Below are 24,084 nucleotides of genomic sequence, written 5' to 3' on the forward strand. Positions count from 1 at the left end.
CTCCCTGAAGAGGCGCCCCCCCACATTCCAGATGGACTGGAGTGTCCAACAGACCCATTATCCAAATCGTGCCCACAATTAGGAACTCTGAAGTATGAAGCCATCAATTCGGTTCAGACCTCCAGGGTCCACAGCTGTACACCTGCAGGAGCCCTGGTGCTGAGCGTCGATGACCGTGGAGTTAAAGGCACCTTTGATTCTAAACCTCACTCCAAATGAGTGGGCTCCTGCCTGCTAGTCAGACGAGGCTTAGAGACAGCTGCTTACCTAGTGGGATTTGTGAGACCATCGCTCTCCCTCCCCTCCCGTGTCTGAAATTCAACCATTAGGGTAATCCTTTTCTAAGGAATGCCTTGCTAAATGCAAGTACTCCTGAAAAGGTAACATTTTAAACACACACTCAACACACATATATCGGTCACCTAATTCACCTGAGAAATCTGCCAAGTGCGGCAAAATGCCCCTGAACAGTCCCTGCTCTCTCAGCCTAGTGGGGACGAGGGCCACTGGAAAACACCCACGTGAACAGGGTGCAAGGACAAACTGTAATAAGCTTAAGAATGAAAAGCACAAAGCATCTTCAGAGAGGAAATCAATTTTGATGATGGCATAAGGGAGGAATCTGGGGGAGTGAGTTTTCAAGGGCATGAGGGATAAAGAGAACTGATCAGAAGGACGGGTCATTTGTAAACATGTGGATGGACCTGAAGTCTGTCATACAGAGTGAGGTAAGTCAGAAAGAGAAAAATATCGTAGATTAACGCATATATGTGGAATCTGGAAAAATGGTACAGATGAACCTATTTCCAGGGCAGGAATAGAGATGGAGACGTAGAGAATGGACATGTGGACACAGGGGTGGAAGGGGAGGGTGGGACGAATTGGAAGATTAGGATTGACATATATACACTACCATGTGTAAAAGAGATAGCTAGTGGGAACCTGCTGTATAGCACAGGGAGCTCAGCTCGGTGCTCTGTGATGACCTAGATGGGTAGGATGGGGGGTGGGGTGGGAGGGAGGTCCAAGAGGGAAGGGATATAGGTATACATATAGCTGATTCACTTCGTTATACAGCAGAAACCAACGCAACATTGTAAAGCAATTACACTCCAATAAAAAAAAAAAAAAAAAAAAAAAAGGATGGTCTGAGCCAGAAAAATAAATTTTGTATTTTTCAACATGGATTTGGTTTTTAAAGCAATGCAAGTGAATGAAATCCCCTGTGGATAAAGGGGACAAACCCAGCTTTGATGGCCTCCCACCAACAGAGCCACAGAGAACAGGAGCCAGGCCAGCAACCTGCGGCTTCCAGCAGGAATGCAACGGTCCAGGAGGAGCTTCAGGAGGGAGAAGAGAAAGGCCCCGATGGAGAGAGGAAGCAGAGAGGGACACTTCTCCAAAAGAGCTGAGGATGAAGTGGTGAAATGTTCCCCAGATGCAGGAAAAACAAACCAGGAAGTAGAAGATGAAGAAACAGAACATCAGACCAGAAAGTGCAACATCTCTTAGCAGTTCCAATAAAGGAAAGTGGACATATGGGTGGGAGAAAAATGTATAAACATGCAGGACAGAACTCTCCAAGGGGAAAACAGTCACAAAAAAGGAACAAGAACCACACTCGCACTCAACTCCGTCAGCACCCAGAACACTCGAGGAGGGTGGGGTTGGCTGAGACAGGGCAGTCGTGCTGACGACTCTTCCCTCTCCAACAACTCTAGAAGCCACCACATTCTCGAGTGGCCACTTTTTACCTCGAGGCACCGTGCAGACAGCAGCCTAGGGCGGGACAGCCCGGCAGAACAAGCCACTCTGAGAGGACGAGGCTGCCGTGACAGCAGGGGCTGCAGGCGGAGCCAGGAGCCGGTGCCGTGCAGAGAGGGCTCCAGAAGTCTGCAGAGGGGCACGCTCGAGGTCCTGGCGGGTCCAGGGCAAAGCTCAGTGAGGCCAGATGAGACAACCATGGGGAGCCCTGCTGACCGACCCGCGAGCTGCACAGGGCTCCGCGACACGGGGCCGCCCGAGGCCAGCGTGCAGAGACGCTGTCAAACACCGGCACTAGGGCGACAGCCCAGGAAGGCCCAGCCTCAGGAGCAGGGCCACTCTACCTCCTGAAATTCCCTATAAGGCAAGCCCTGAAAGGATTAGGTAAATGAACTGCCCGACAGGACAGAAATCGAGACCCTTCACAGATCCAAAATCTTCTAGAATACAATAAAAATTACTGGACATCAGAATAAGCAGAAATATGTGGACCCATTATAAGGAGGAAAAGTCAATAAATAGACACAGGCCCAGCAATGACAGGGATGATGGAATTAGTAGACAAGGACTTGAAAACAGCTACTGTGAACAAGTTTAAGTATTTAAAGGAAAACATGAAGACAGGGAAGAAAGAAATGGAAGACTGATTTAAAAAGCTGAAAAACACAATATCTGAAATGACAATTTCACCGGATGGGTTACCAGCAGATTAGACATTGCAGAGGAAAGACACTGTAAATGCGAAAACAACAAGAGTGACCCAAATTGAAGCACAGAGAGAAGAGGCATAAAAATGAGCCTTGGTGCCTGAGGGACGCTGTGAGGTGTGAACCAGGCACGTAACTGAAGGCCCAGAGTGACAGGTGAGAGAGAGACTGAAAAAGTTGAGCACCGTTTCATGAAATGTTGTTTCTAAGTCAACAGGGAATAGAAATGGACCCAAAGAGCTCAAGAGTTGCAAGCAGAATAAACAGAAAGGAAACGACTCCAAAGCTCAGCTTAAACAGTGGCTGAAAACCAGAAATCAAGAAGAAACCCTAAGGACAGCCAGAGAATCACACACTTGCAACCTGTGGACACAACAGTCAGAAGGACCATCATCAGCTCATGAGAAACACAAGCCAGAAACAACAGAATGACACCCTGAAAGTGCCCAACAAAAATACCTAAAATTCTACATCCAGCAGAATTATATTTCTGAAATAAAGAGCAGCAGAAATGGTGCACACAGAAGACCTCATCTCACCTATTAACTCCTTTAAAAGACAACTGACTGGGACTTCCCTGGTGGCACAGTGGATAAGAATCTGCCCGCCAATGCAGGGGACACAGGTTCAATCCCTGGTCTGGGAAGATCCCACATGCCGAGGAGCAACTAAGCCCGTGCGCCACGACTACTGAGCCTGCCCTCTAGAGCCTGCGAGCCACAACTACTGAGCCCACGTGCCACAACTACTGAAGCCCGCACGGCCTCGAGCCTGTGCTCCGCAACAAAAGAAGCCACCGCGTTGCAATAAGAAGCCCGCACACTGCAACGAAGAGTAGCCCCAGCTGGCCACAACTACAGAAGTCCTGCACGCAGCAACAAAGACCCAACGCAGCCAAAAATATAAATAATTCTTAAAAAAAAAAAAAAAGACAACTGACTGTTCAAAGGAAGGGTTGGAAAACTTGGCTCATAGGCCAAATCTGGCTTGCTTGCTTTTATACAGTCTGAAAGCTAATAATGCTTTTCATATTGTTTTAAATGATTGGAAAATTATCAAAAGAAGAATTTTCTGTGACACAGACCGATGACATAAAATTCAAATTTTGTGACATTGGAAAACTAGATAAAGCATCACTGGCACAGCCACGCCCTTCTGGACGTAGGTCCATGGCACTTGACTCAGCAGGGCTCAGCACTTGTTACAGACCGTGGGGCCCTCAAAACCTAAAATATTTATTATCATCTGGTCCTTCACAAAAAAGTTTGCCAACCCATGGTTTAAAGTAAAAATAAGAATTGTGTGTTATGGGGTTCAAAACATATGCATAATCTCAAAAGGTTACCTACTATGTTTCCACTTATGTGACATTCTCAAAATGACCAAAACGTTGAGTTGGAGGACAGACTAGTGGTCACCAGGGGACAGTGACAGAGGGCAGGGTAGAAAGGGGTGGCATGAGAGAGCTCCCCTGTGGTGATGGACCATTCCTGTACCTTGACATGGGATAAAACTGCAAAAAACTATACACATACCAAATGAATGGGTGGACAAAATGCTGAAAAGTGAATAATGTCTATAATCTAGTTAATAGTACTGTACCAATGTCAAATTCCTGGCTTTGATATTGTACTTTATTATATAAGATGTCATCTTTGGGGAAGTTGGGTGAAGGGTACATGAAACCCTATGAGCTATTTTTTGCAACTCCCTTGAGTATATAATCATTTAAAGGGTTTTTTAAAATATACAGAATAGCAGGGAGAATGAAAGTACACTGTTGTAAGGTTTTTACAATACACGTTACGTGGTATGATACTGAAGTCAAATTGTGACACGTTAAAGACATATATTATAAACCTTAGAAAAACTGCTAAAAAAAACAAGCAAACAAAAACAGGTAAATCTAATAATCCAAGTCCAATAATAAGCCAATATAAAACAAAATACTAAAAATTATTCAATTAATCCAAAAGAAGTCAGAAAAGGAGAATATAAGGGAAAAAAGAACAGAGCAAAGAGAAAAATGAAGACTTAAACCCATGAAGACATTACACGTACTGTCAATAAGTACAATAAGTGTAAATGGCCTAAACAGTCCAATTAAAAGACAGAGATTGAAAGACTGTATATGCTGCTTAAAAGAGACATACTTTAAATATAAAGAAATAGTTTAAAAGTAAAAGGATAGAAGATACACCATAGTCATAAGAAAACTGGGGTGTGTATACTAGTATCAGACAAAGCCAGCTTCAACATAGGGAATATGATCAGATTTTCTAAAAAAGGGAAATCTCATAATGTTAAAGGAGCCAATTCATTAAGAAACATACAATCCTCTATGTACATTCACTAACAACAGAACCTCAAAAACATCTGAAGTAAAAACTAACAGAACTGAAGGGAATAAATAAAAACATCCACAACAGTATCTGGAGATTTCAACACTCTTTTCTTAAAAACTACTAACAAGCTGACAGAAAGTCGGTGGAAGACTCTCATAGCCCTCTTCACAATACTGGCATTTACAGAACACCGCGCTCAACTGTAGAAAAGACATCTCTTTTAGGTGCATGTGCAATAGTAAGCCAAGCCAAGCAAACAGCGCAGAATACGCTTTATTATATTCATCATAAATAAACCTGCAACAGCAGCTTTTTATGTTTACATCCTAATAATGTAGACTTCATGTAGAAAGCCAAAAAGTTGAGAAAGAAAAAAGGAAAGTGAGGATCAGTTGTGAAGATAAGCTCAATCTGAGTAATTTTCCTGTTATTGTGGTTATCTAATAAAGTTATCTCTATGGCTGTCAATAAATTGCATTAAGAAAGTATGAAATTTAAGTTATGAAGTTTATATATTTTAACCTCATTTAACAAAATACTCTAAAAGTAATTCTAGGCCAATATTATTCTATAACATAAAATTTTTCATGATGAAGATATCTTTTCTTGAATCATCGGAGTCAATGTGCCATCATTCATACTAAGAAAGAGTGTGGGCTGAGGGCCACACAGACAAATAGAAAAATTATTTCAATAATATTCGGCTTCAAAGTTTACATAGGGTCTTCTGTTTCTGTCTTCAAATCAGCTTAAACATCTTTCTCATGTCCTCCTTAGGCCACATCAGTGTCTGAACTCTCACAGGACCTATGGGAGAAGGCAGCACATGCTGGGTGGCGCTGGGAATCTAATAAAATCTGGGTGCAAAGAACCTGCCACTCCCTCCGCCCAAAAAAAGAATAATCACAACACTTCAATCTGATGATTCTATCACCACCTTTAGATTATGTAAATGTTTCCTTTCTGGAATAATATTAATAGCCATGTTGGTAGGTTTGGAGATAATGGAGTTTAGGCAAATAGGCCACAGACATCCTTTCACCAGGACTTTTCTGCTTCAATCCTTGCCCTGATAGTAGTGTGCTAGACTCTGTTTCTCATCCCAGCACCATCCGATCAGACCACGATGTTCCAGCAGCCTGCCTCAGGTCAGCAAGGCCTTGCACAGAGGTAACTGCATGCATTAAGCATCACTAGCCTGTGCTACAGTGCTCTCCGACACTCCCAATTCCCCCAGACTGTTCCTAACAGAGGGTTACAGGGTCTGATTAATTTTATTCCTGGTGTTAAAGGTCCTCCCAATTTTACTGGCCTAGCCATGGACAGTCCTCTCCTTATATTCTTTGTTCCTACTGTGCAATTGAAATACAGATTGAAAAACATAAATTTAATTACAAAAACGCCAAAGGAAAATTTTGTTTATATTTTAAAATATGATGTACTAGATTACATACAATCATTTTACGAAACTCACATTCTGAGGGAGAGTAACTAGACGCTGTCTTCTAATAATAAACACACGCTATACTCCTACAGGAGGAAAGGGTTTTCACATTTTTTAAAAAGCACGAATCCTTTTAAGGCATAAAAATACAACATTTTAGGGACTTCCCTGGTGGTCCAGTGGCTAAGACTCTGTACTTCCAATGCAGGGGGCGTGGGTTCGATCGCTGGTTGGGGAAATAAGATCCCATAAGCTGTGAGGCCAAAAAAAAAAAACCTCGACATTTTACAGAAACAATGCACTTCTCTTTTAATGAATACTGGTCAACTGCTTGCTAATTAGATATAGACGTCCCAAGGCATTTACCCTTTATTCTGCACAGATGTGAGTGGCATTCTCCATTACAGATTTCACAGAGAAACAAACCCCAAGTCCTGAAAGAATGCACTCTACATTGTCTGGCCAGTTCTCAGAATTCAGCTCCATGAGCACAGTCACTGCGAGACCACGACTCACCTCTGCCATCCCCCAGCAAGAGGGAGTACACCCGCTGCCGCACTGGGCGGTAGACGAAGGCTTGGCTGGGCAGAGCTTGGTCCATCGCGTCCTCCAGGCTGTTGCTGCATTCGACCTCCCCGCTGCTCATGACGTTGTACACCAGGTAGCTCTCTGCCTGGACGTGATGTGCTCTGGCAACCTGCCGGAAATTTAAATGCAACTGGTTTCTCGTTGAAAACAAAACAGTGGCCTTTAATAGGAAATCCAACGCCTCTAAGGGCCCAGAAATAGAGTAACTGTCACTTGGACTCATGACGTCAAGCTGGCCTCTGTGCTTCCTTTCCTTTGGGCTTCCAGCTCAAAACCTTCTAGTACCCCTCTTCCTCCTCCTCCAATTTCCAACCACCCACCAGACTTGTCATACTTCCTTCTGCCGTCATTCATCATCCCGTCCACCTGACAGGGAGAGATGCTAGCCAGGGCTCCAGCCGCCCCCGCCAGTCTCTCCTCTCTCCAACCCACCCTTCATCCCAGCGATACTCTGCCTTCCTGGAAACAGAGGCCCAATCAATACCTCCTCAAAGCATCTGGCCGGCTACCACAGACTCTTCAGCCTGAGAGTCAAGGGAGGCCCCGCGGAGGCCTCCATCTCCTTTCCCGTGTACACCACTGCCCCTCGCGGACTCTCTGGGGCCCAACCTCCACGGTTCTGCAAGAACCCTCGCTGTGCTCTGGGAAACTGACCTCTTTCAGCCCTTCCCAACCAGCCACTTCCCAGTCTCTGCCCCTTCGAGGTTCCCCTAAAGCGTCATCTCTCCATAACCCTGTCACCCTCTTTGAGCAGCAACTCACCTACCCCTGGCCTGATGGGCTCAACTCACATTTACCCTACACTGGTTACCTGGCCTTACTTCTCCTATGAAACCATAAACTCCTTGGGATTAGAAACTGCATCACGTTCATTCAACTGTTCAGGAATTTTTTACTGAGCAGAAACTATGCACTGGGCACTCATTTCTTTCTACTTCGAATGCAGCACAGTGGCAGCACGTGGTAGGTGATGAGACGGATGATTTAAATGGATACCACTTTCTCATTCAATGAGCAGTTAAGATCAGATGGCCTATAATATCCTCCATACAGGTTTCATGTTCCTGCAAAACCATTCTTATTACTGCAGGAATAAATTCATCTAGATTACTCTTCAGCAGTTAAATCCAGCCTACCACTAATGGCCCTTAAAGTGTGCTGACAATAACCTGGAACATCAAAACCTCTGTGTGTCAGTGTCTCGTTATTCATACACACGAAGCAGCTCAGTCACGCCCATTCATTATTGTAGACTTGAGTCCTAATCCCTTTAACTCCTCACTTCCTTCATATGTAAAATAGGTTTAACAAAGGTGCTGACCTCACAGAACTATTGTGAGGATTAAATGTGTGAATATACGAGGCTGGCACATAGTGCACGGCCAATAGGTGATAACTTCTGCTCTCAGGCTGGACATACTCGAGTGTCTATCTCATGGCTAAAATTTCTTTAAATCAGGATGGCAGACAAGCTAGCAACTTTAAGGTCAGCAAGGATTCCAAAAGAGTTATTACTTGATGCTCTAACCAATCAAAGATCATTAGAAGTAACCTATTTCTCTATAATGCCCCTTTTGATACAGAATCTATCAGAAACAATATGGCTAGATATTTCACGATCCTTTTAAGGCAGAATACCTTCTAATTTATTCTCCTATTCCCTCTTCCATTTCTTACTCTTTTTTTATTTCAAAAGAGTTAGTATTTTGACAAATTTATGTATATAGCTATAATAAGTTATATTCACTCTACCAAGAAATCTTCAATTTTGGCAACTCTATAGAAATTGAGATGTAACGTTCTTTTCTGGGTATACACAGGGTTTTCAGAGAAGTTCTCTACAAGCATAATATTAATTCATTAATTAGCTCATCACCTCAGCATCTTTTTATCTCTGCCCTTAACTGCAGATATTATATAGCATTCCACACTTGGAAAACCTTTACCATATGCACCTAATCTGAAAATTCTAAAGCAAGAATTCAGTTTATCCAACAGTGTGTAACTCCGGAGGAAAGAGCAATGGTTGTGGGTGTGTCCTCAGGTAATTGCTGCATTCAGCAACTTTGCACCTAAGGCTTTCTAGGGTGACTATGTGTGGTCAAAATGCACACATCTGAATTTTGGTTACCTATTGACAGGGCTGGAAGACTCCATTGCAAAAAAATTTTTAAGGAAAAATTAAGGGAAACTTAAGAAACTTCAAAATTGTTTTCAAAGGTATCACTAAGCTCAATAAATGCGAGTGTCACTGGAACAGCACACTATCTGCCCTTACCCTCCTCCCACCCCCGCACCGACAGACAGGCCTACCAGATTCTCCGGCCTCTTCCCATCCCAGGCTCTTTCTGCCAAACCTCCTGAAAGAGCAACCCCATCCCCAGCTCCTGCCTTTTTTGCCTCCAAATTGCTCCCCAAATCCCTGTAATCTGAACTCCCCCAAGCCCCTGGGTGACCACAGCTCTCTGAGGCCACCCAACCCTCCTATGTGCCAATAGCCATTCTCTGCCGTGTACGCAATGTTTCAAAAAACAAAGATCTGATCTCACCACACCTCTGCCTGATAGCCAACGCCTCCTTAAAGAGTGTGTAAGAACTAAGTCCTGAACTCTTTCAGCGCGCACGTGCTACCCTTGGCAGTCAGACCCAACCCGTCCGCACTCCCCTTGCAGGAGACCGGGTGAGATGGCCAGGACGCCCATGAGCACAGCGGAAGCCCAGGTGGGTATGGGGTGGGTGTGGCGAACAAGCCAGGGTGCGTGACGAGGAACCCAGACGGGACAGGTGCAAGGCGTACACAGACGGGAGACCGGGGCGGGAGTCGGGGACTGGCAGGGGCCAGGGCAGAAGAGAATGAGCAGAGAGGGCCTGGATGGCGCTGTGGATGTGGCAGGTGATCGCTCCGTCAGAGTCCTGGGCTGGCTGAGAAGCAGACACCACCGCCTCTGGAATGAGACTCAGAGCAGGGGGGTTCCCTTACAAACTCTTCCACACTCCTGCTTCTAGACTACTGACCATGACTGTGTCACCTCTCTAAGCGCCAATGAACTTCTAGACCAGCAGGGAAGGCGGCTGTGATCTTGTAAAGCGTCAAAGGCTTGGGTTCAACCCCGGGGTCTGCCAAGCACTAGCCGTGTGACTACTGCAGGCCATGTCACTTAACCTTTCACACCTGTGTCCTCACCCGCGCGTCTAGCGACAGAGCTGTGCGATGATTAAAGGAGACACAGTGAGGAACGCCTTCTGGGAACCATGAGCAACTACATAGAGATGTATCATTGGAGAACCACCTAAGTAACCAAACTGAACACGTGCAAGTCGAGCCCAGGTTTAGTTCTGTCCTTCCTCTATGCTCTTCTCCTTCTTCCTCATCAGTTGACCCCTCATTCTCCGCTGAGGCCCACCCGTCCCCGTGCTGTCATGTTCTACTCGTGTCCCACTGCCTGGCAGCACCTCCACGTGGAGGTCCACTTCTAACCTTCCTCCAAAGTCCACCCACATTCTTTTTCCTCTAAAAAGCAGTTAAGAATGCTTCCCAGTAGAATAAATTTCTTAACTTCTTAGTACTTTTTCACCTACAACTCTCATAAAACATGTATCACATTCTACCTCTTAGCTCCTCTGCTACAATATATGTAACAGAGAAAGAGGGGAAAGACTTTGCAGACAGGAGAACCCTTGCAGTTGTACAGGAAGGAGGGAAGTCACTAGAGAAAACCTAAAGATGCAAGAGACAGAGAACATCCCCTCTGAGACTGAACTAGCAGCCCCTACCAGACAGACAGCAGGACAGGACAAGGGGCTTGGCAGTGACAAGGACAAACAAGGTCCTGCCCTCACAGAACCGCCCCATCTAGCAGGAAAGACAGGAACCAAACACGACATTCCAGGGGCACGTGCTGCAAATGTCAGGCACCCACACACAGGGTGGGCAGTCAGGGGGCTTCTCGGCGTGTGTGGTGGAAAAGCCGAGCAGGCGTCGACTGGCGGAAGGGGGCAGGAGAGCCATCCAGGAGGGCAAAGAGCGCAGGCAAGGCTGCAAGCAGCCGAGGGGCAGACAAAGGTGGAACCGCAGGTGGCGGCTGGGTGATGGCTGCCAGCCTTGCTCCGGTGACTGTGTCCCTCCTAAGAGCTATGGAGCGCAAGTTAAGAGCTTTATTTCTGTGTGCAGCACGACAAATGGACGGGAAGGGGCAGAAGTCTGTTTAGGAAGAGCGCTCAGAGATGACTGCAGTCACTCACATCAGCGGTATTTTGGCCTAGGGTGGTAAGAGCCACTGAATAGATCAAAGTAACAAGACTTGGGAGAGACTGGTTATGAAAAATGGGAGAGATGGTTCCCAGGTTTTTAACTTGTGCAAGATGGTGATAGTCAAGGCCAGGAACAATGAAAGGTTGTGGTCATGTTTGGTTCTGCACTTGCTGAGATGCCTCGGGGCATTCATGTGCACATGCACCTTCTCTGTAACCCAAGGAGAACGAGAGGATTCAATGAGATAAAATACACGCACTGCACGTACACAGAACCTACACGCGGCAAGCAGTTAATAGGAGAGCAGTGGCTCTCCTTCAAAAACGACCAAGGCTCTATATTACCTTCAGGACTACGTCCAAGTTCCTAGCATGGCATGTACTAAAATCCACCATCTGGCTGCAGTCTCTCTTTTCCAACTGTCTTCTCCTGACTTAGCCCTTCAAACCCCATGCCTCAGCTACCTGCCCCAGAACTGTGCCTGAGGGGACAGATTCTACACGCCAGCCCTCCAGCGCTCCCACAGACCCCAACTTCACCTGTTCACAGTGAATCTCAGGCCCCATGAAGGCCTGGCTTCCGTTATCCCTCCTCTGGGAGCTTCTCTCTGTACTTAACCCACAGTGATTACTCTCTTTCAAATTTCGAGCACTCTCTCGGCAACAGTGATGTAACAACGTGAGACAGAGTTTACAATGTGGGCTTTCACATGTATTGTATCTTACTTCCTAGCTAAACTCCAAGGGTTCTGTTCTGTGTCCGCCCCCCCGCCCCCACCCCAGTGTCTTAACCACTGCAGGCAGTCAATAAATATTCACTGGCAAATCTATCAGTGGGTACACTTTCAATCATGACATATTAGATTTGGGTGGGCACATCTACATACCTTTAAGATTTCAGGATCCGAAACCATAGTTATTTGTTGCTTGACTTCAGGCCCCATATTTACAGGATCTTCTTGTTTAATTTCAGGGTTTGTACACAGCGGTGCTTCTAGGTTAAATTCAGGGTCCATACCTACAGGTAATTTCTGCCTGGATTCAGGGTGTGTACATAAGGGAACTTCTTGCTTGGATTCAGGGTCGGTGTACATGGGAACTTCTTCCTTGGATTCAGGGTGTGTACACATGGGAACTTCTTGTTTGGATTCAGGGTCTGTGTACATGGGAACCTCTTGTTTGGATTCAGGGTGTGTACACAAAGGAACTTCTTGCTTGGATTCAGGGTCTGTACACATGGGAACTTCTTGCTTGGATTCAGGGTGTGTACACACAGGAACTTCTTGCTTGGATTTAGGATCTGAACTCATGGATAGTACCTGCTTGTCCAAAGTTACTACACCTTTAGGTTTTTGGAAAAACCATGGAGATTTCTGTCCTGGCAAAAGATATGATGCCATTCCTTTATAAAAAAGAGCTTTGTTTGGCCCCAAAGGTAACATCTCTTCCAGCTTCTTCTCACCTTGATGCAACCGAAGAACTTTACATATGTGGTCTGCTACAGCTAAGATAATGTTACCTCTTTTGTCAAAGTTCTCTTTCACAGAGGTATAAGAAGACAAGCACTTGTAACGAAAGCTTTCGAACATGCCTTCTGGGATGATGTCGTTGCCAAGCAGGCAGGCCAGTAGAGGAAGGTCGGACAGGCTGAGACCCAGGCTCTGACAGAGCTTCTCTCGGCAGAGCATGACGGTGTCCAGACTGTCCAGGGAGAGCTCACTGATGGAAAAGTAGGGACAGGTGTCATAAATTAAATAGTCAGTGTCTTCTCCAAGAATCCCAAGACAGTTGTTCCGGAGGCCGTAGGAAGCCACCTCATAGTCAGCCTCCTGTAACGAACACAGAGTTTCCTGACCCAGGGCCTTCAAGGCAAACTGGGTGAATATGGCCAGCCCTGAGGGGATGAAGAACATGTTTCTGCCAGGCTGCTCCCTGTGGGACTTGATATAATGGAAGATCTTGGCTATCTCCCTGTTGTTCTTGAGTCTTCGTTTCACCCACTCGTCTCTCTTGGACTGCTCCACCATGCCATCAAAGAAGAATATCAACTTGATGCCAACAGCTGTAAAAGTTTTCACAAATTCTCGCAAAGAAGAAAAGTATTCCCGCCACTGACCACCACAGATCCAAGATTCCGGCGTGTACCAGTATCTGAGGCAACACATGGCATCGACCACAATGGTAGGAGTCCCTCCAGGATGCCTGCTTCGGTGGTGCTCTGCCAGCTCTTTGAAATTTACTACCATACATATATGTGGGCAGCTACTTCCCACAAATCCATGTAAGCCTCTCACACCCATAACTGACCTCCTGGAAAGGATCTGGAAAGGAAAAGAAATGAGTACTTATGGCATTATCTCCAGACATATGGCGCCTTTCAGAGCAAACACAGACAATATTCAACATTCACTCTCTGTCTCCAGCACGACACAGAGCACGACACGCTGGTCAGGAGCCTGAAGAGGCTTCCCCGGACACACCCGTGGGGCTGCACCTGCGAGTGAGGTGCTGAGTCGGACTTCCACCAGGACAGCACAGGGCAGCACTCTTTTAAGATTGTCACTAAGACTATTATTCAAGAGATTTCTCAACAAAGTTCGAAAACAGGTTAACGATTTCAAAGAAGTAATACTGCCCATCTAGGAGCTCAAACAGAAGTTAATTTTGAAAACCTAAAATGTAAAATTGGTACGTGCAACACTGATGTTTCTCAAAATAATTGTGCTGAGTGAAAGCTGGACCAAGGAGTGCACACTGCATGATCCCACTTACATAAAAGCCTAGCCCACTAGGAGCTGAGCTGCCCGCAGTGGCGAGAGCCCTGTGGTCACCCGCAGTGGGGCAGGAGGAGACAGGGACTGACAGAGCGGAGACAGGGTGATGGGACACATTCACCACCTTGGCTATGGGGATGGTGTCACAGGTGAACGCATGCTCAACCTCTCGAATCATACACTGTACATACGTGCAGTTTCCTGTGCATCAAGTGCATCTCAATAAAGGTGTTAAAAAGAAAACTACATGAAAATTCACTAGGCCAAATGCAGCAACATTTGAGGTGGTGACTGACTGACTTTGGATGGAAAACTGCCCATTCTAAAATGTAAACACACACAAAATAGTTCAAAGGGTCAGAATTCACACTCTGGACAAAATCTAAGCAGAGTCCTTTATGTAATAAGTATGATGTCCTTACGCATAAGAAAAGGTGTAATATAGCCAGTAACATCCATCAGTAGTCAGACATCTTTTATCTTAATGGCCTATTCTTTTCATCAGGGCTTCCCATCCTCCGATAAAACAAAACAAAAAAACCCTTATTATGCAAACAGCAGCACAAGAGCGAATGGTGCCTCTCCCAGGCTGGGGACTGAGGGCCGGAGCCCCAGGCTGCCCACGCACAGCAGTAACAGGTCCTGTCTGTGCCCACTGCCTGCCAGACAGCGCCGCGCACTCAAGGCACGTCTCCACTCTTCACAACCACCCTGGCGGGTAAAACACTATGAGCCCTATTTCAGTAAATAAATTACTAGGCTGGGAAAAGGCCCCCTCGTGATTCATCTTTTAAGAATGTGCTGCCTGTTAATGGACCCTTGCCCCTAAGAGAATTTGAAGTTATCTGTTTAACAGCCATTAAAGATAAAGAATATCTAAAAACTGAGTGGACACAAATAGCACACATTTAAGTTGAAATTGAGTGAGGCCTTGCTCATTAAGTTGTTACACATAATGGATCCATATACCCCAAACCACTGTAGACCTATTACTAGCATTGGGTTCATCTTGGGAAGGTGTGTGTTTCTGAAGCAGACAATAGACTTCATAACATGATTATCTCAGCCATAAGGTAGTTCTCCAGTCGGGCCCTCTGGGCCTGGTGTGGAAAGGAGATATGTTTCAGAACACAATGTCAGACTGTACAAAATACCAAAATGGATTTCAAAAAAAAAAAAAAAGGGCAAGGTCTGTGGACGACGAGTGGATCCTGGATCCGAGGTAGGTCTTACCCAGCGGGAGGCTGCCTCTTCTATGCTGTGAGAGGAGGCCTGCTTCTTTCCCCGGCTCCGTGCGGGGTGCTGAGGACCCTCCCACCAAGCCCACGTGGAGACGGAGCCAGGAGGGCAAGCCCCGGCACCGCCTTCACTCCCACCCCACACAGACGTGGGTCCGTTTGCGCAGCAGCTCTGCCACATTTGCGTTGGCTGCCTTCCCGCACCGATAAGAAGACATTTTTGTTCCAAGCATTTTTCTACTAAAACTGCAAGTGACAACACTGAGTTTCTTGAAACACTCCCCTCTTTATTCTGCAAGAGGTCGGGCTCAGCCTCTGCTTTGATTTTATTCAAATGTTTTTCCTCCTTGCTTACCCCAGTAGTGAAAAGCTCACTATTTTTTAAACATGTACTGGTTTCTCCTGTCTTTCACACTGCCAATTTCTCAGTTTGAATCACAAATTACCTCAGGAATGTCATGTTACAATGTGCTCTTCTACGGCACTCACAAAGACAATTTTGGATAGGCAAAGGTTTGGGGACTTGGGCATTAGAGGATGCCTTCCGGCACTTCGGCTCTTGAAAGCGTTAATGCAGCGTTAGCCCGCCATCAATGCAGTCAGTGTGGTGTGAAAGGAGATGCTTAAAAAGAGAAGTCTGTGGATATCACCTTTTTAAATAACTTTCTTCTGTTTTTTAAAGGCTTTTATTGCTAACAGCATATACTCTAAAGGTAGTTTTTAAGATGATTGCAAACACATATAATATGATTATATAATATATATTGTAAAATTATACCTGTATATATACACACACATATATAAAATTTCATTTATTCTACCTGCAAATTATACAGGAAATTGTCATTATCTAGATAACTGTTGTCTGGAAGGAAAACAAAAGTTACGTCTCACTAGGTAGGAGGCCCACTGCCCAAAACACAGTCTGGGAGTCACATGCACTAATGCGGGCCTCAGGGCAGAAGATGTCACCCTGTCAGATCCCTAACACCCAGCACAGTATCGGCACATGAGGGCCTGGCAAGCACTTGTGAACGAATAAATAGATAAAGGCATCAAAGGGCAAGTGTATAAAGAGAAATCAGGAATCAACAAGTTTACAGACTCCAACTGTGGGCAAAGAAGGAGTACAGAGTAGAGTCTGCCCTTGAGTAGCTGACCAACTGGTTCGGGAAACAAAGCATCAGTGCAGGAGATTTTAGGAAGCAGCAGCAGGCGCACAAGTGCAGCTAGAGTGTGTGACACGGGAGGAGGCCTCGCTCCTAGCAATGGCTCTGTTCTCCTTACACCCAGACCAATCCCAATGTACTGGGTTACCAGTAAATGAGGCCTGGAGAGAAAAGGAAAGAGAAGCCCAGAAGCTCCTTTATTCACAGTCTTTCAGCGGACACACACTTAGAGAAATGAAGAGAGAGGCAGGGCTCAGCAAAACACATATGCACCCTATCTGCCACTGAGAGAACGGGGTCAAAAGCTACACATGGAGAGTCACTCTGGACACAGGGACAGTGGACCCATGGACAGCCCAGGGCACACACCCCCATGGAGCAGTGTTTGTAGGCAACCAGTACCAGCAGTTGCGGCCACCTTGAGCCACCTCCAGCATCCCAAAGGTGTCAAGGCATAATGTTCAAAGGTGAAAAGACATAACCCGTGCAAATATAAATTAATGAAAGAGACTGTAAGACAGGAAGCCAGTTCCGAGCGCATCTGAAGAGCTGGCCAACCAAAGTGAGCTTTTTAAAGTTGGAGACGAACTGGGTTAATGTCCTACAGAAATAGAACCATAACCTTTGGATAGATCTTTATCAGACAGAAATAATGTCTCTACAAGACAAAAATCTACAAGTTAACATGTAACATCACAGTGTTTGAGCTCTCATGAAGAGTAAACAGCAAAGTAAAACAGAGAGGGACCTTCTGTTAGAAAACTGAATAATCTTGGAAGGATCTCTTGGACAATGTCCCAGGATTCAGTGAAGAACATACAGTCCTCTTTTTCCGTTGCTTCGTGTCTGAGTCTTGGACAATTGTTCTCTCAGTGGTAACCTGCTGCCTGGGCCTGGGCCCTCTCATGAGGCCCCTCACACCTTGAAGTGGAGGGTCTGAAGTCTGCTCTCTCCTCTCCTCCCCCTTAGCCCCAGCTAAAAAGAGGAACTTACAGGGACCCTTTCAACACAGCAGGGTAAGAACAGGGACTGAAAATTCAGAGATGAAAACGTGTCCCAGGCCAGCACACGATACACAGCAACTGCCCAGTGTTTGCTGGAATTCACGAATGCACAGCCAGGGCAGCGGTTCACCGAGGGTGGTCCCGGGGGGGCTGCACCCAGGCTGGTCTCCCTGCGTCAGAGGCCTCCACACGGGACTCACGGAACTACTGGCCAACATGCTCTCCTTGACCAAACTTAGGCTCCTGGGCCCTCTTCTCGACAGGCCTCCACCTTGAGCTGCAAGGTCATCCTTACCAATTTCAGCCAGATTCCTGCTGAGTCAGCTTGAGCAACCCCCCCCCTTGACACGTGACCCTCCCCAAGATCGGGTCTAGCTGCTCCCCCGCCCTCCAGTCCCACTGGCCCTCCCTCTGCTGCAGGCTCTCAATCCCCCCGTGTCTGTGCTGTGTTCGAACTTGAGCCCGCCTCTCTCCCCACTCAAGTCTTGAAAAGAGTCCTTCTCACTGTCTTAACAAGTGTCAGAGGGGTGTTTTAACGCTAACTCCAACCTCAATAAAGTTTATTCAAAGTAGAAATGGAAAGCCTACAGCCGTCATGACTCCAGACTCAGGGTGCCCTCCCTGGAGGACCCTCCGGACCACAGTCTGGCCATGACCACTGACGCCAACATTCAGAAAACCGTGCATGGCAGATGGAGTTGGGAGCTCAACCCCTCCTGGCTGCGTCCTAGGGAAAAAGACAGAACACTGGGCAGCACAGCACTGCTGACAGAAGGGAAGGCTCTACAACAAAACTGAGCTGAGTTGAAATTCTAACCTCCACGCACTAGCAGTGAATCTTGGAGCAAGTTACTTCATTCTTCTTATATGCAAAATGAGGTTTATAAGACTCAATTGTTGTGATGCAATTTTATTTATATTATAAATTTGGTCATCAAACATTTTTCATTAGTTGCTAAAGTTTAGTGAAGTAAGCCCAGCACAAGTCAAAATTATTAAATTATCTCAAAATTTAAAACAAAGCCATATAAATTTTAGTCAGGCTTTACTGTATTTATGATTTTTACTACCTATATTACTTTTTAATATCAGGAACGTACTTATTTATAAAATTTTTTTTTCTGATTAAAAAAGTAGCCATGAAAAAAAAAGTCGCCATGTTCTTTGCAGAAATTAAGGACAGCACAAAAAGAAAAAAAACTACTCATTATCTCATCTTCCAAGGATGACTACAACAAACATTTGAGTACGTATTTCTAGTTTTTTTAATTATTCATTGTTACTAAAAATTGGGATCATGCTTTTCTATGATCTACTTCTGTGTCTTAGTTTATTATGAATATATTGCCAAGTCATAACGTTAACCTTCTCCTGCAGTGTCACTTTTAATGGATGCACCATGTAGACATAATAGGAGTTATTTAACCCTACTGTTGAACATTCATTTCCAATGCTGCATGCCATAAATAAGAATGTCAATCACATCAGTGAATACACATCTCTGAACACACTATCTCTGATCATTTCCTTGGGATTAATCTTAGATGTGAAACTGCTGAGTCAACGCAAAAGCACATATTGGTCATTTTTCCCCAACTGTAGTTGTAACTCATTCACACTTACTTCTCCTCAGTGACACCAGGTAACTTTATTTAGACATAAATCGGGTTTATTCATTCAGCAACTACCTTCGTCATCACTACAGCAGACGTGGAGCTATGACTAAGACAGATTAGGGTCCCTGCCTTCTGGCAGCTTATGCTCCAGCAGGAAAACCTCCAACAAGCAATGATCACTTGGGTATTACTATAGGGCAGAGAAAAGCAGAGAGCGTGCATAATATTCAGCAGGAAGACCCAACCCAGACCTGGGATCCGCGACGGCCCTCCCGAGGAAGGGCATGCCAAGCGGCCCTGACACGAGGCAGAAGAGCCGGGAGGCACAGCCAGAGGGAGGGGGAGAGCAGGCGGACGGGGGGCGTGAGCGAGAGGAATAAGGGATGAATCTTTTTTAAGTCCATAAAGTGTCTTTTTAATTATTAAATCAGTGTTTCTAAGGTGCTTAAAATATCTGTTCTATTAGGTAGTTTAACCTGCAACTTTATTTACTGTATCATAAATGTGTTCTTCAACATGGAAAATGGGGGAAAAAAACCAAAAACAAAACCCCTCAGTCTGGCCAGAACCTCTGCAGTAAGGGAAGAAGAGTCTGGAGAGATGAAGAGGCGCAGCGACCAGAGTCTCCACAGCCGCACGCACGTGTACACTGCATCCTAAGGGAAAGCAGATGCCGCTCAGGGCTCTTAAGCAAGCGCTTTTTAGAAGCACTGCCCTGCCTGTGCTGCGGAGGAGGGAGAGAGGCAGGCCGGACTGGAGAAAACCAGCTACCCCGGGCACCGCCCAGCACCCTCCCTCACGTGGATGTGGAAGAACCCCAACACTGCAGGGAGGCAGAGCCCTGTTTCCTGCTGCAAAATACAAAGGAGGGTACAGAGAGGCTCTTCTGCTCCCCCCCCCCCCCCCATATACCAAAGATCTAGCAGCTGTGGGCACAGCAACGAGCAAGACAAAGTCCCTAAGACATGCACCTTGAAAGAGGGAGCAAAGGCTCAGGGTCCGTCAGGAAAGAAGCAAGCCTGGGGGTGCGCAAACACATGTCAAAACACACCAAGCCGCACACTTTAAATACGTGCAGCTTATTCTACAAGCCCCACGGCAGACACTCCTCTCGTCCCACTGGCACATATCAAGTTTTGTTCAGACTTCACTGTGAGGCACGCCTGCCAGCGACGAAGGCAGGAATGGCTGCCTGCTGGGCGGCAGCCAGCAGTGTGTGCTGCTCAGTCACCTGCCTGAGGTCACAAACAGCAACGGCAAAGCCGGGATTTGAATCCACCTGCCTCCGAAGCCGGTTCCTCTCACTAGGGGAGCCCCCACCCCAACACGGCACTTCAGAGTGATCTGGCTGCCGGCACGCGCGGAACACCAACTCGCATGGCAGTCAGCCTGCGGGGCACGCGCTTAGCCCAGAGCGCTCCTTTCTGAAGGTCCTCCCAGTCCCAGGGGCCCAACAGAACATCTGGACTGAAGGAGCAACCCAGAAGGCTGGACCCTGGGCCTTTCCCCACCCGACTGCAGCGCTACAAAACCCCTTCAAGTCAATGAACATAGAAAAGGAAAATGTCTGCCACCTACAAAAACTTACGCCTCATGTATCCAGAATTTAGGATAAGACTCCAATATAAATTTTAAAATTCACAAGTAAAACTGAAATAATTTATTCATAAACGACTTCTCAGGCTCTGATTTATCATCTGTAAATTCTTCTTCTCCATACTTCTAACAATTAGCTCCTAAGTCCACAGTAAAGAAAAGTATGGAAAGGGCATTTGCAGGCATGCACATAGTGACAAGGGTCAGAACCTCTAACAGCTGACCTGGGGAAAGCAAAGGGACAGAAAAACTGAAAGGGGCCGAAAGACATAAAAACTCCAAACAAATAACAGGGAGAACAGTTGTATGTGCCTCAACGAGCCGGAACACCGTTTGCATCACAAATTTTATGTTTAAAATGTTTACTTGAGATCATATCACAGGGGTTAGGGAAAGTTCATATCACATTTAGCACACTCTATTAAGAAAGTAGGGAATGGCTCCAGCGGTTAGGACTCTGCGCTTCCACTGCAGGGGGCCTGGGGTAACATCCCGCAAGCTGTTGTGGTGTGGCCAAAAAAAAAAAAAATTTTTTTTAATTTAAAAATAAAAAATTTTTTTTAATTTAAAAAATGTTTTTAAAAATTTAAAAAAAATTTAAAAAGCAGGGAAATACTCTATTTTAGAAAGATTTCCATCCTAAATGTGAAATTTTGGTGCTTAATGGGCAAAAATCCAAAACTGAACTATCCAGCAAACTCTGCTGTTCAAAGACTTACTGTCCCCTTGTCCTGGTTGCCAACCACTTTATTATAAATGACTTACAGTAACTTACACGAATCTGTACTGAGTTGATTCTTCAGGCTCAAGGACTGATGGGAAAAGCATCCATCTCTGCTGTGTACTTTCTACAGCCTAGCATGCACACGGGCGTGCAGCTGGACAGGTATGGGGAAGTATAAACTCGGTCCATGCTATAGTAAGCATTCGACAGTAAGAGCTGACTTAAATGGACTCCTCCTTCTCTGGACCATACGTTTTTATAAGGAAAAGGGTGCTTAGGACCTGGCTTTTTTAGCTAGCAATGGCCCTGATTTACTGGCTGACTGAAGACAAATCACTGACTCTCTTTGTACATCATTGATTTCCTTATTTGTAAAAATAAGGTAATGATTTACCTCTCAATTTGGCAGATTTTAAACTACTACTATAAAATCCTTTAGAAGTATCTTATTATATTTATATAAATAATTTAAACCTTAAATAACATGTTTTAACTCTGAAGACTTTTCCAACAGAACACCTTGTAAAGAAACAGAAATTTGCTTCTAAAAGCAAATGAAAATGTAAAAGTTATTCACACTTATTATAAAGCTCTATAAAAGTAACTGATAGCATAAGGGTTGCCTCACTTTCAAACTAATAAAATAAGGATGCAATTAATTCCTCTGAATGAAGTTCCAGTGTATGATTCTAGTTTCCACAGAGATAAGAGTTGCTTTTATGATCTCAATTAAGTGGACTTCCCTTCTTACTTTCAACCTTTTCTTGAAGGAGATGGCAACCCAGCAGACAAGCAAATCAAACACATGCACTGCTGTGAAGATTCTGCCCACGGTGCTAAGTTGCCAATCTGACACCTCTCTTCCTGACCCAAGAGCAAACCAAAGCCAGGTTACAGCAGGAGTTTGACCAGCTCCATTCATTCATATTTTCTCTCTAAGCCTCAATAAGAGGCACACACAAGGAGGAGTAGGAGGTGGGGAGGGGAAAGTCTGAAGGACAAGAACACAAAAACCAAGACAGCAGGATATGACTAATGGCCAGTTTCGTAGGGATCCAAGTACTGTAGGGCCTGAAACATATAATTTGAGGTCCCTCTTCTAAAAAAGAATACACCATTATGGGACTTCCCTGGTGGCGCAGTGGTTAAGAATTCGCCTGCCAATGCAGGGGACACTGGTTTGATCCCTGATTCGGGAAGATCCCACATGCTGCAGAGCAACAAAGCCCATGAGCCACAACTACTGAGCCTGAGCTCTAGAGTCCGCGAGCCACAACTACCGAAGCCCGCACGCCTAGAGCCCATGCTCCGCAACAAGAGAAACCACTGCAGTGAGAAGCCCGCGCACCGCAACAAAGAGTAGCCCCCGCTCGCCGCAACTAGAGAAAGCCCGCACGCAGCAACGAAGACCCAACGCAGCCAAAAATAAATAAATTTTTAAAAATAAATAAATAAAAATAAAAAATACAAAATTATAAACAAAAGACCACTGAGGTCTTTCCCAGTGCCTTGGAAGGGGCCTGTGAAAGCGAGGACCCTGAAGCCTGAACTTCATTAGCTTTACAGTAAACCTGCCCCATAAATGACACTGATTCAGGCTCAGGGAGGAGGGAGAACCTCAGAATAGTAAAAACTGTAAGTGACCTCCACCAACACCTACTGCGGTCTTCTCAGTTCACAGACGAGAAAACCGAGGGCCAGAAGTGATTAGAGATTTCCATGTCTGGAAGATAGACATGCCTGTTCGAAATTACACAAAGAAACTGGGAGGTAAGGTGGTCAGGAAACGGTATGTGTGGAGATGAGTAGTGTGCGACCTGACACAGCCAAGGTGTTCTCACTGCTTTCCTTGAACACAACCTATAAGGAATGCACCACTGCAGTCCTGGGAGGGAGAGATGGCCAGGTTGGGGGAAAACCCCTACGGCAGAGCTTAGAGATGGCAGAGATGGGGTGATGGGGAAATCAACACATAGAGAATGTGTGAAGGCTGTGGTGGTGCAGGAGTGGTAGCTCCTAACAGAAAGGCCCAAACGTGGGCAGGCCACAGAGCACATGAAGATGGGAGGCCACGATTCAGAAATGACAGAAATGGAGGACAAAGCAGGAGGAGGACACCAGACACGGAGGAACCAGAGCGTAATACATTTGGGAGGCGACAGGTGAGGAACCTGATGCTGCAGACCTGTCCCCGTTCTGTGGTTCTCATTCTCTGCATCACCTACTCAAGCGCTCAAGCCAAAAATGTGGAAGTCACTGGAAATACCCCAGCCTCACTTTATCCCCATCAAACTCACCTCCAAGTTCTCCCCACAACCATTTCCAGATTTTCAGTCCTAAAACTTCTTCCTTAAATGGCTGCAAAAGCCCTCTTATCACATGCAGTCACCCAGCACCACCATCCCTACGCCTGCCAGATGACTCTTTTAACACTACGATCCGATCACATCACTTCCCTGTTCCCAATTCCCCTGAGTTTCCTGCCATCCCCAGCTCTAGCACCCTGTCTCTCCCAGAATATGTCAGGCAGTCTCAAACCTGCAGGTCTTGAGCATTCTGTTCCCTCTGAAGGAATGAATGGCCTCTTGCCCCTCAGCACCTCCCAACTCCCACTTATTCGAAACTAAGCTGGAATCCCCCCCCCCCCCGTATAGAAACTTCTGGCCCCTCCTTGGCCGACATGGACATATCATCCTCTCAGCCACCTAGGCGTCATCCCGCCAGCCTTTATTCCCCGGAGGGCATGGTGCTTGCTGGGTGCTACGGTCCCGGCTCAGAACAGCCGGGTCACTGGGGAAGGCGCCCAAGTTCGGAGACGCCAAATGCAAAGGTCAGAGGACACCTCCCTACGGCCGACAGGGACC

The 24,084-nt window shown here is 45.9% G+C and overlaps 1 protein-coding gene across 5 annotated transcripts in view; it reads right to left on the minus strand.

Moving 5' to 3' along the window:
* The window catches only part of FAM120B (family with sequence similarity 120 member B), an 88,595-nt gene that overhangs the window by 64,191 nt on the left and 320 nt on the right, over window positions 1-24,084 (minus strand). For all 5 annotated transcript variants that reach the window (XM_057527901.1, XM_057527900.1, XM_057527897.1 and 2 more), the window contains exons 2-3: window positions 11,987-13,420; window positions 6,777-6,957 (exon numbers count right to left, since the gene is read on the minus strand). In XM_057527901.1, coding sequence (XP_057383884.1) covers window positions 6,777-6,957; window positions 11,987-13,399 — 1,594 coding nt within the window. In that variant the 5' untranslated portion in view covers window positions 13,400-13,420. The remainder of the gene's footprint in view (window positions 1-6,776; window positions 6,958-11,986; window positions 13,421-24,084) is intronic.

The sequence above is a fragment of the Balaenoptera acutorostrata genome, chromosome 14, assembly GCF_949987535.1.
Source record: "Balaenoptera acutorostrata chromosome 14, mBalAcu1.1, whole genome shotgun sequence".
Classification (NCBI taxonomy): Eukaryota; Metazoa; Chordata; class Mammalia; order Artiodactyla; family Balaenopteridae; genus Balaenoptera; species Balaenoptera acutorostrata.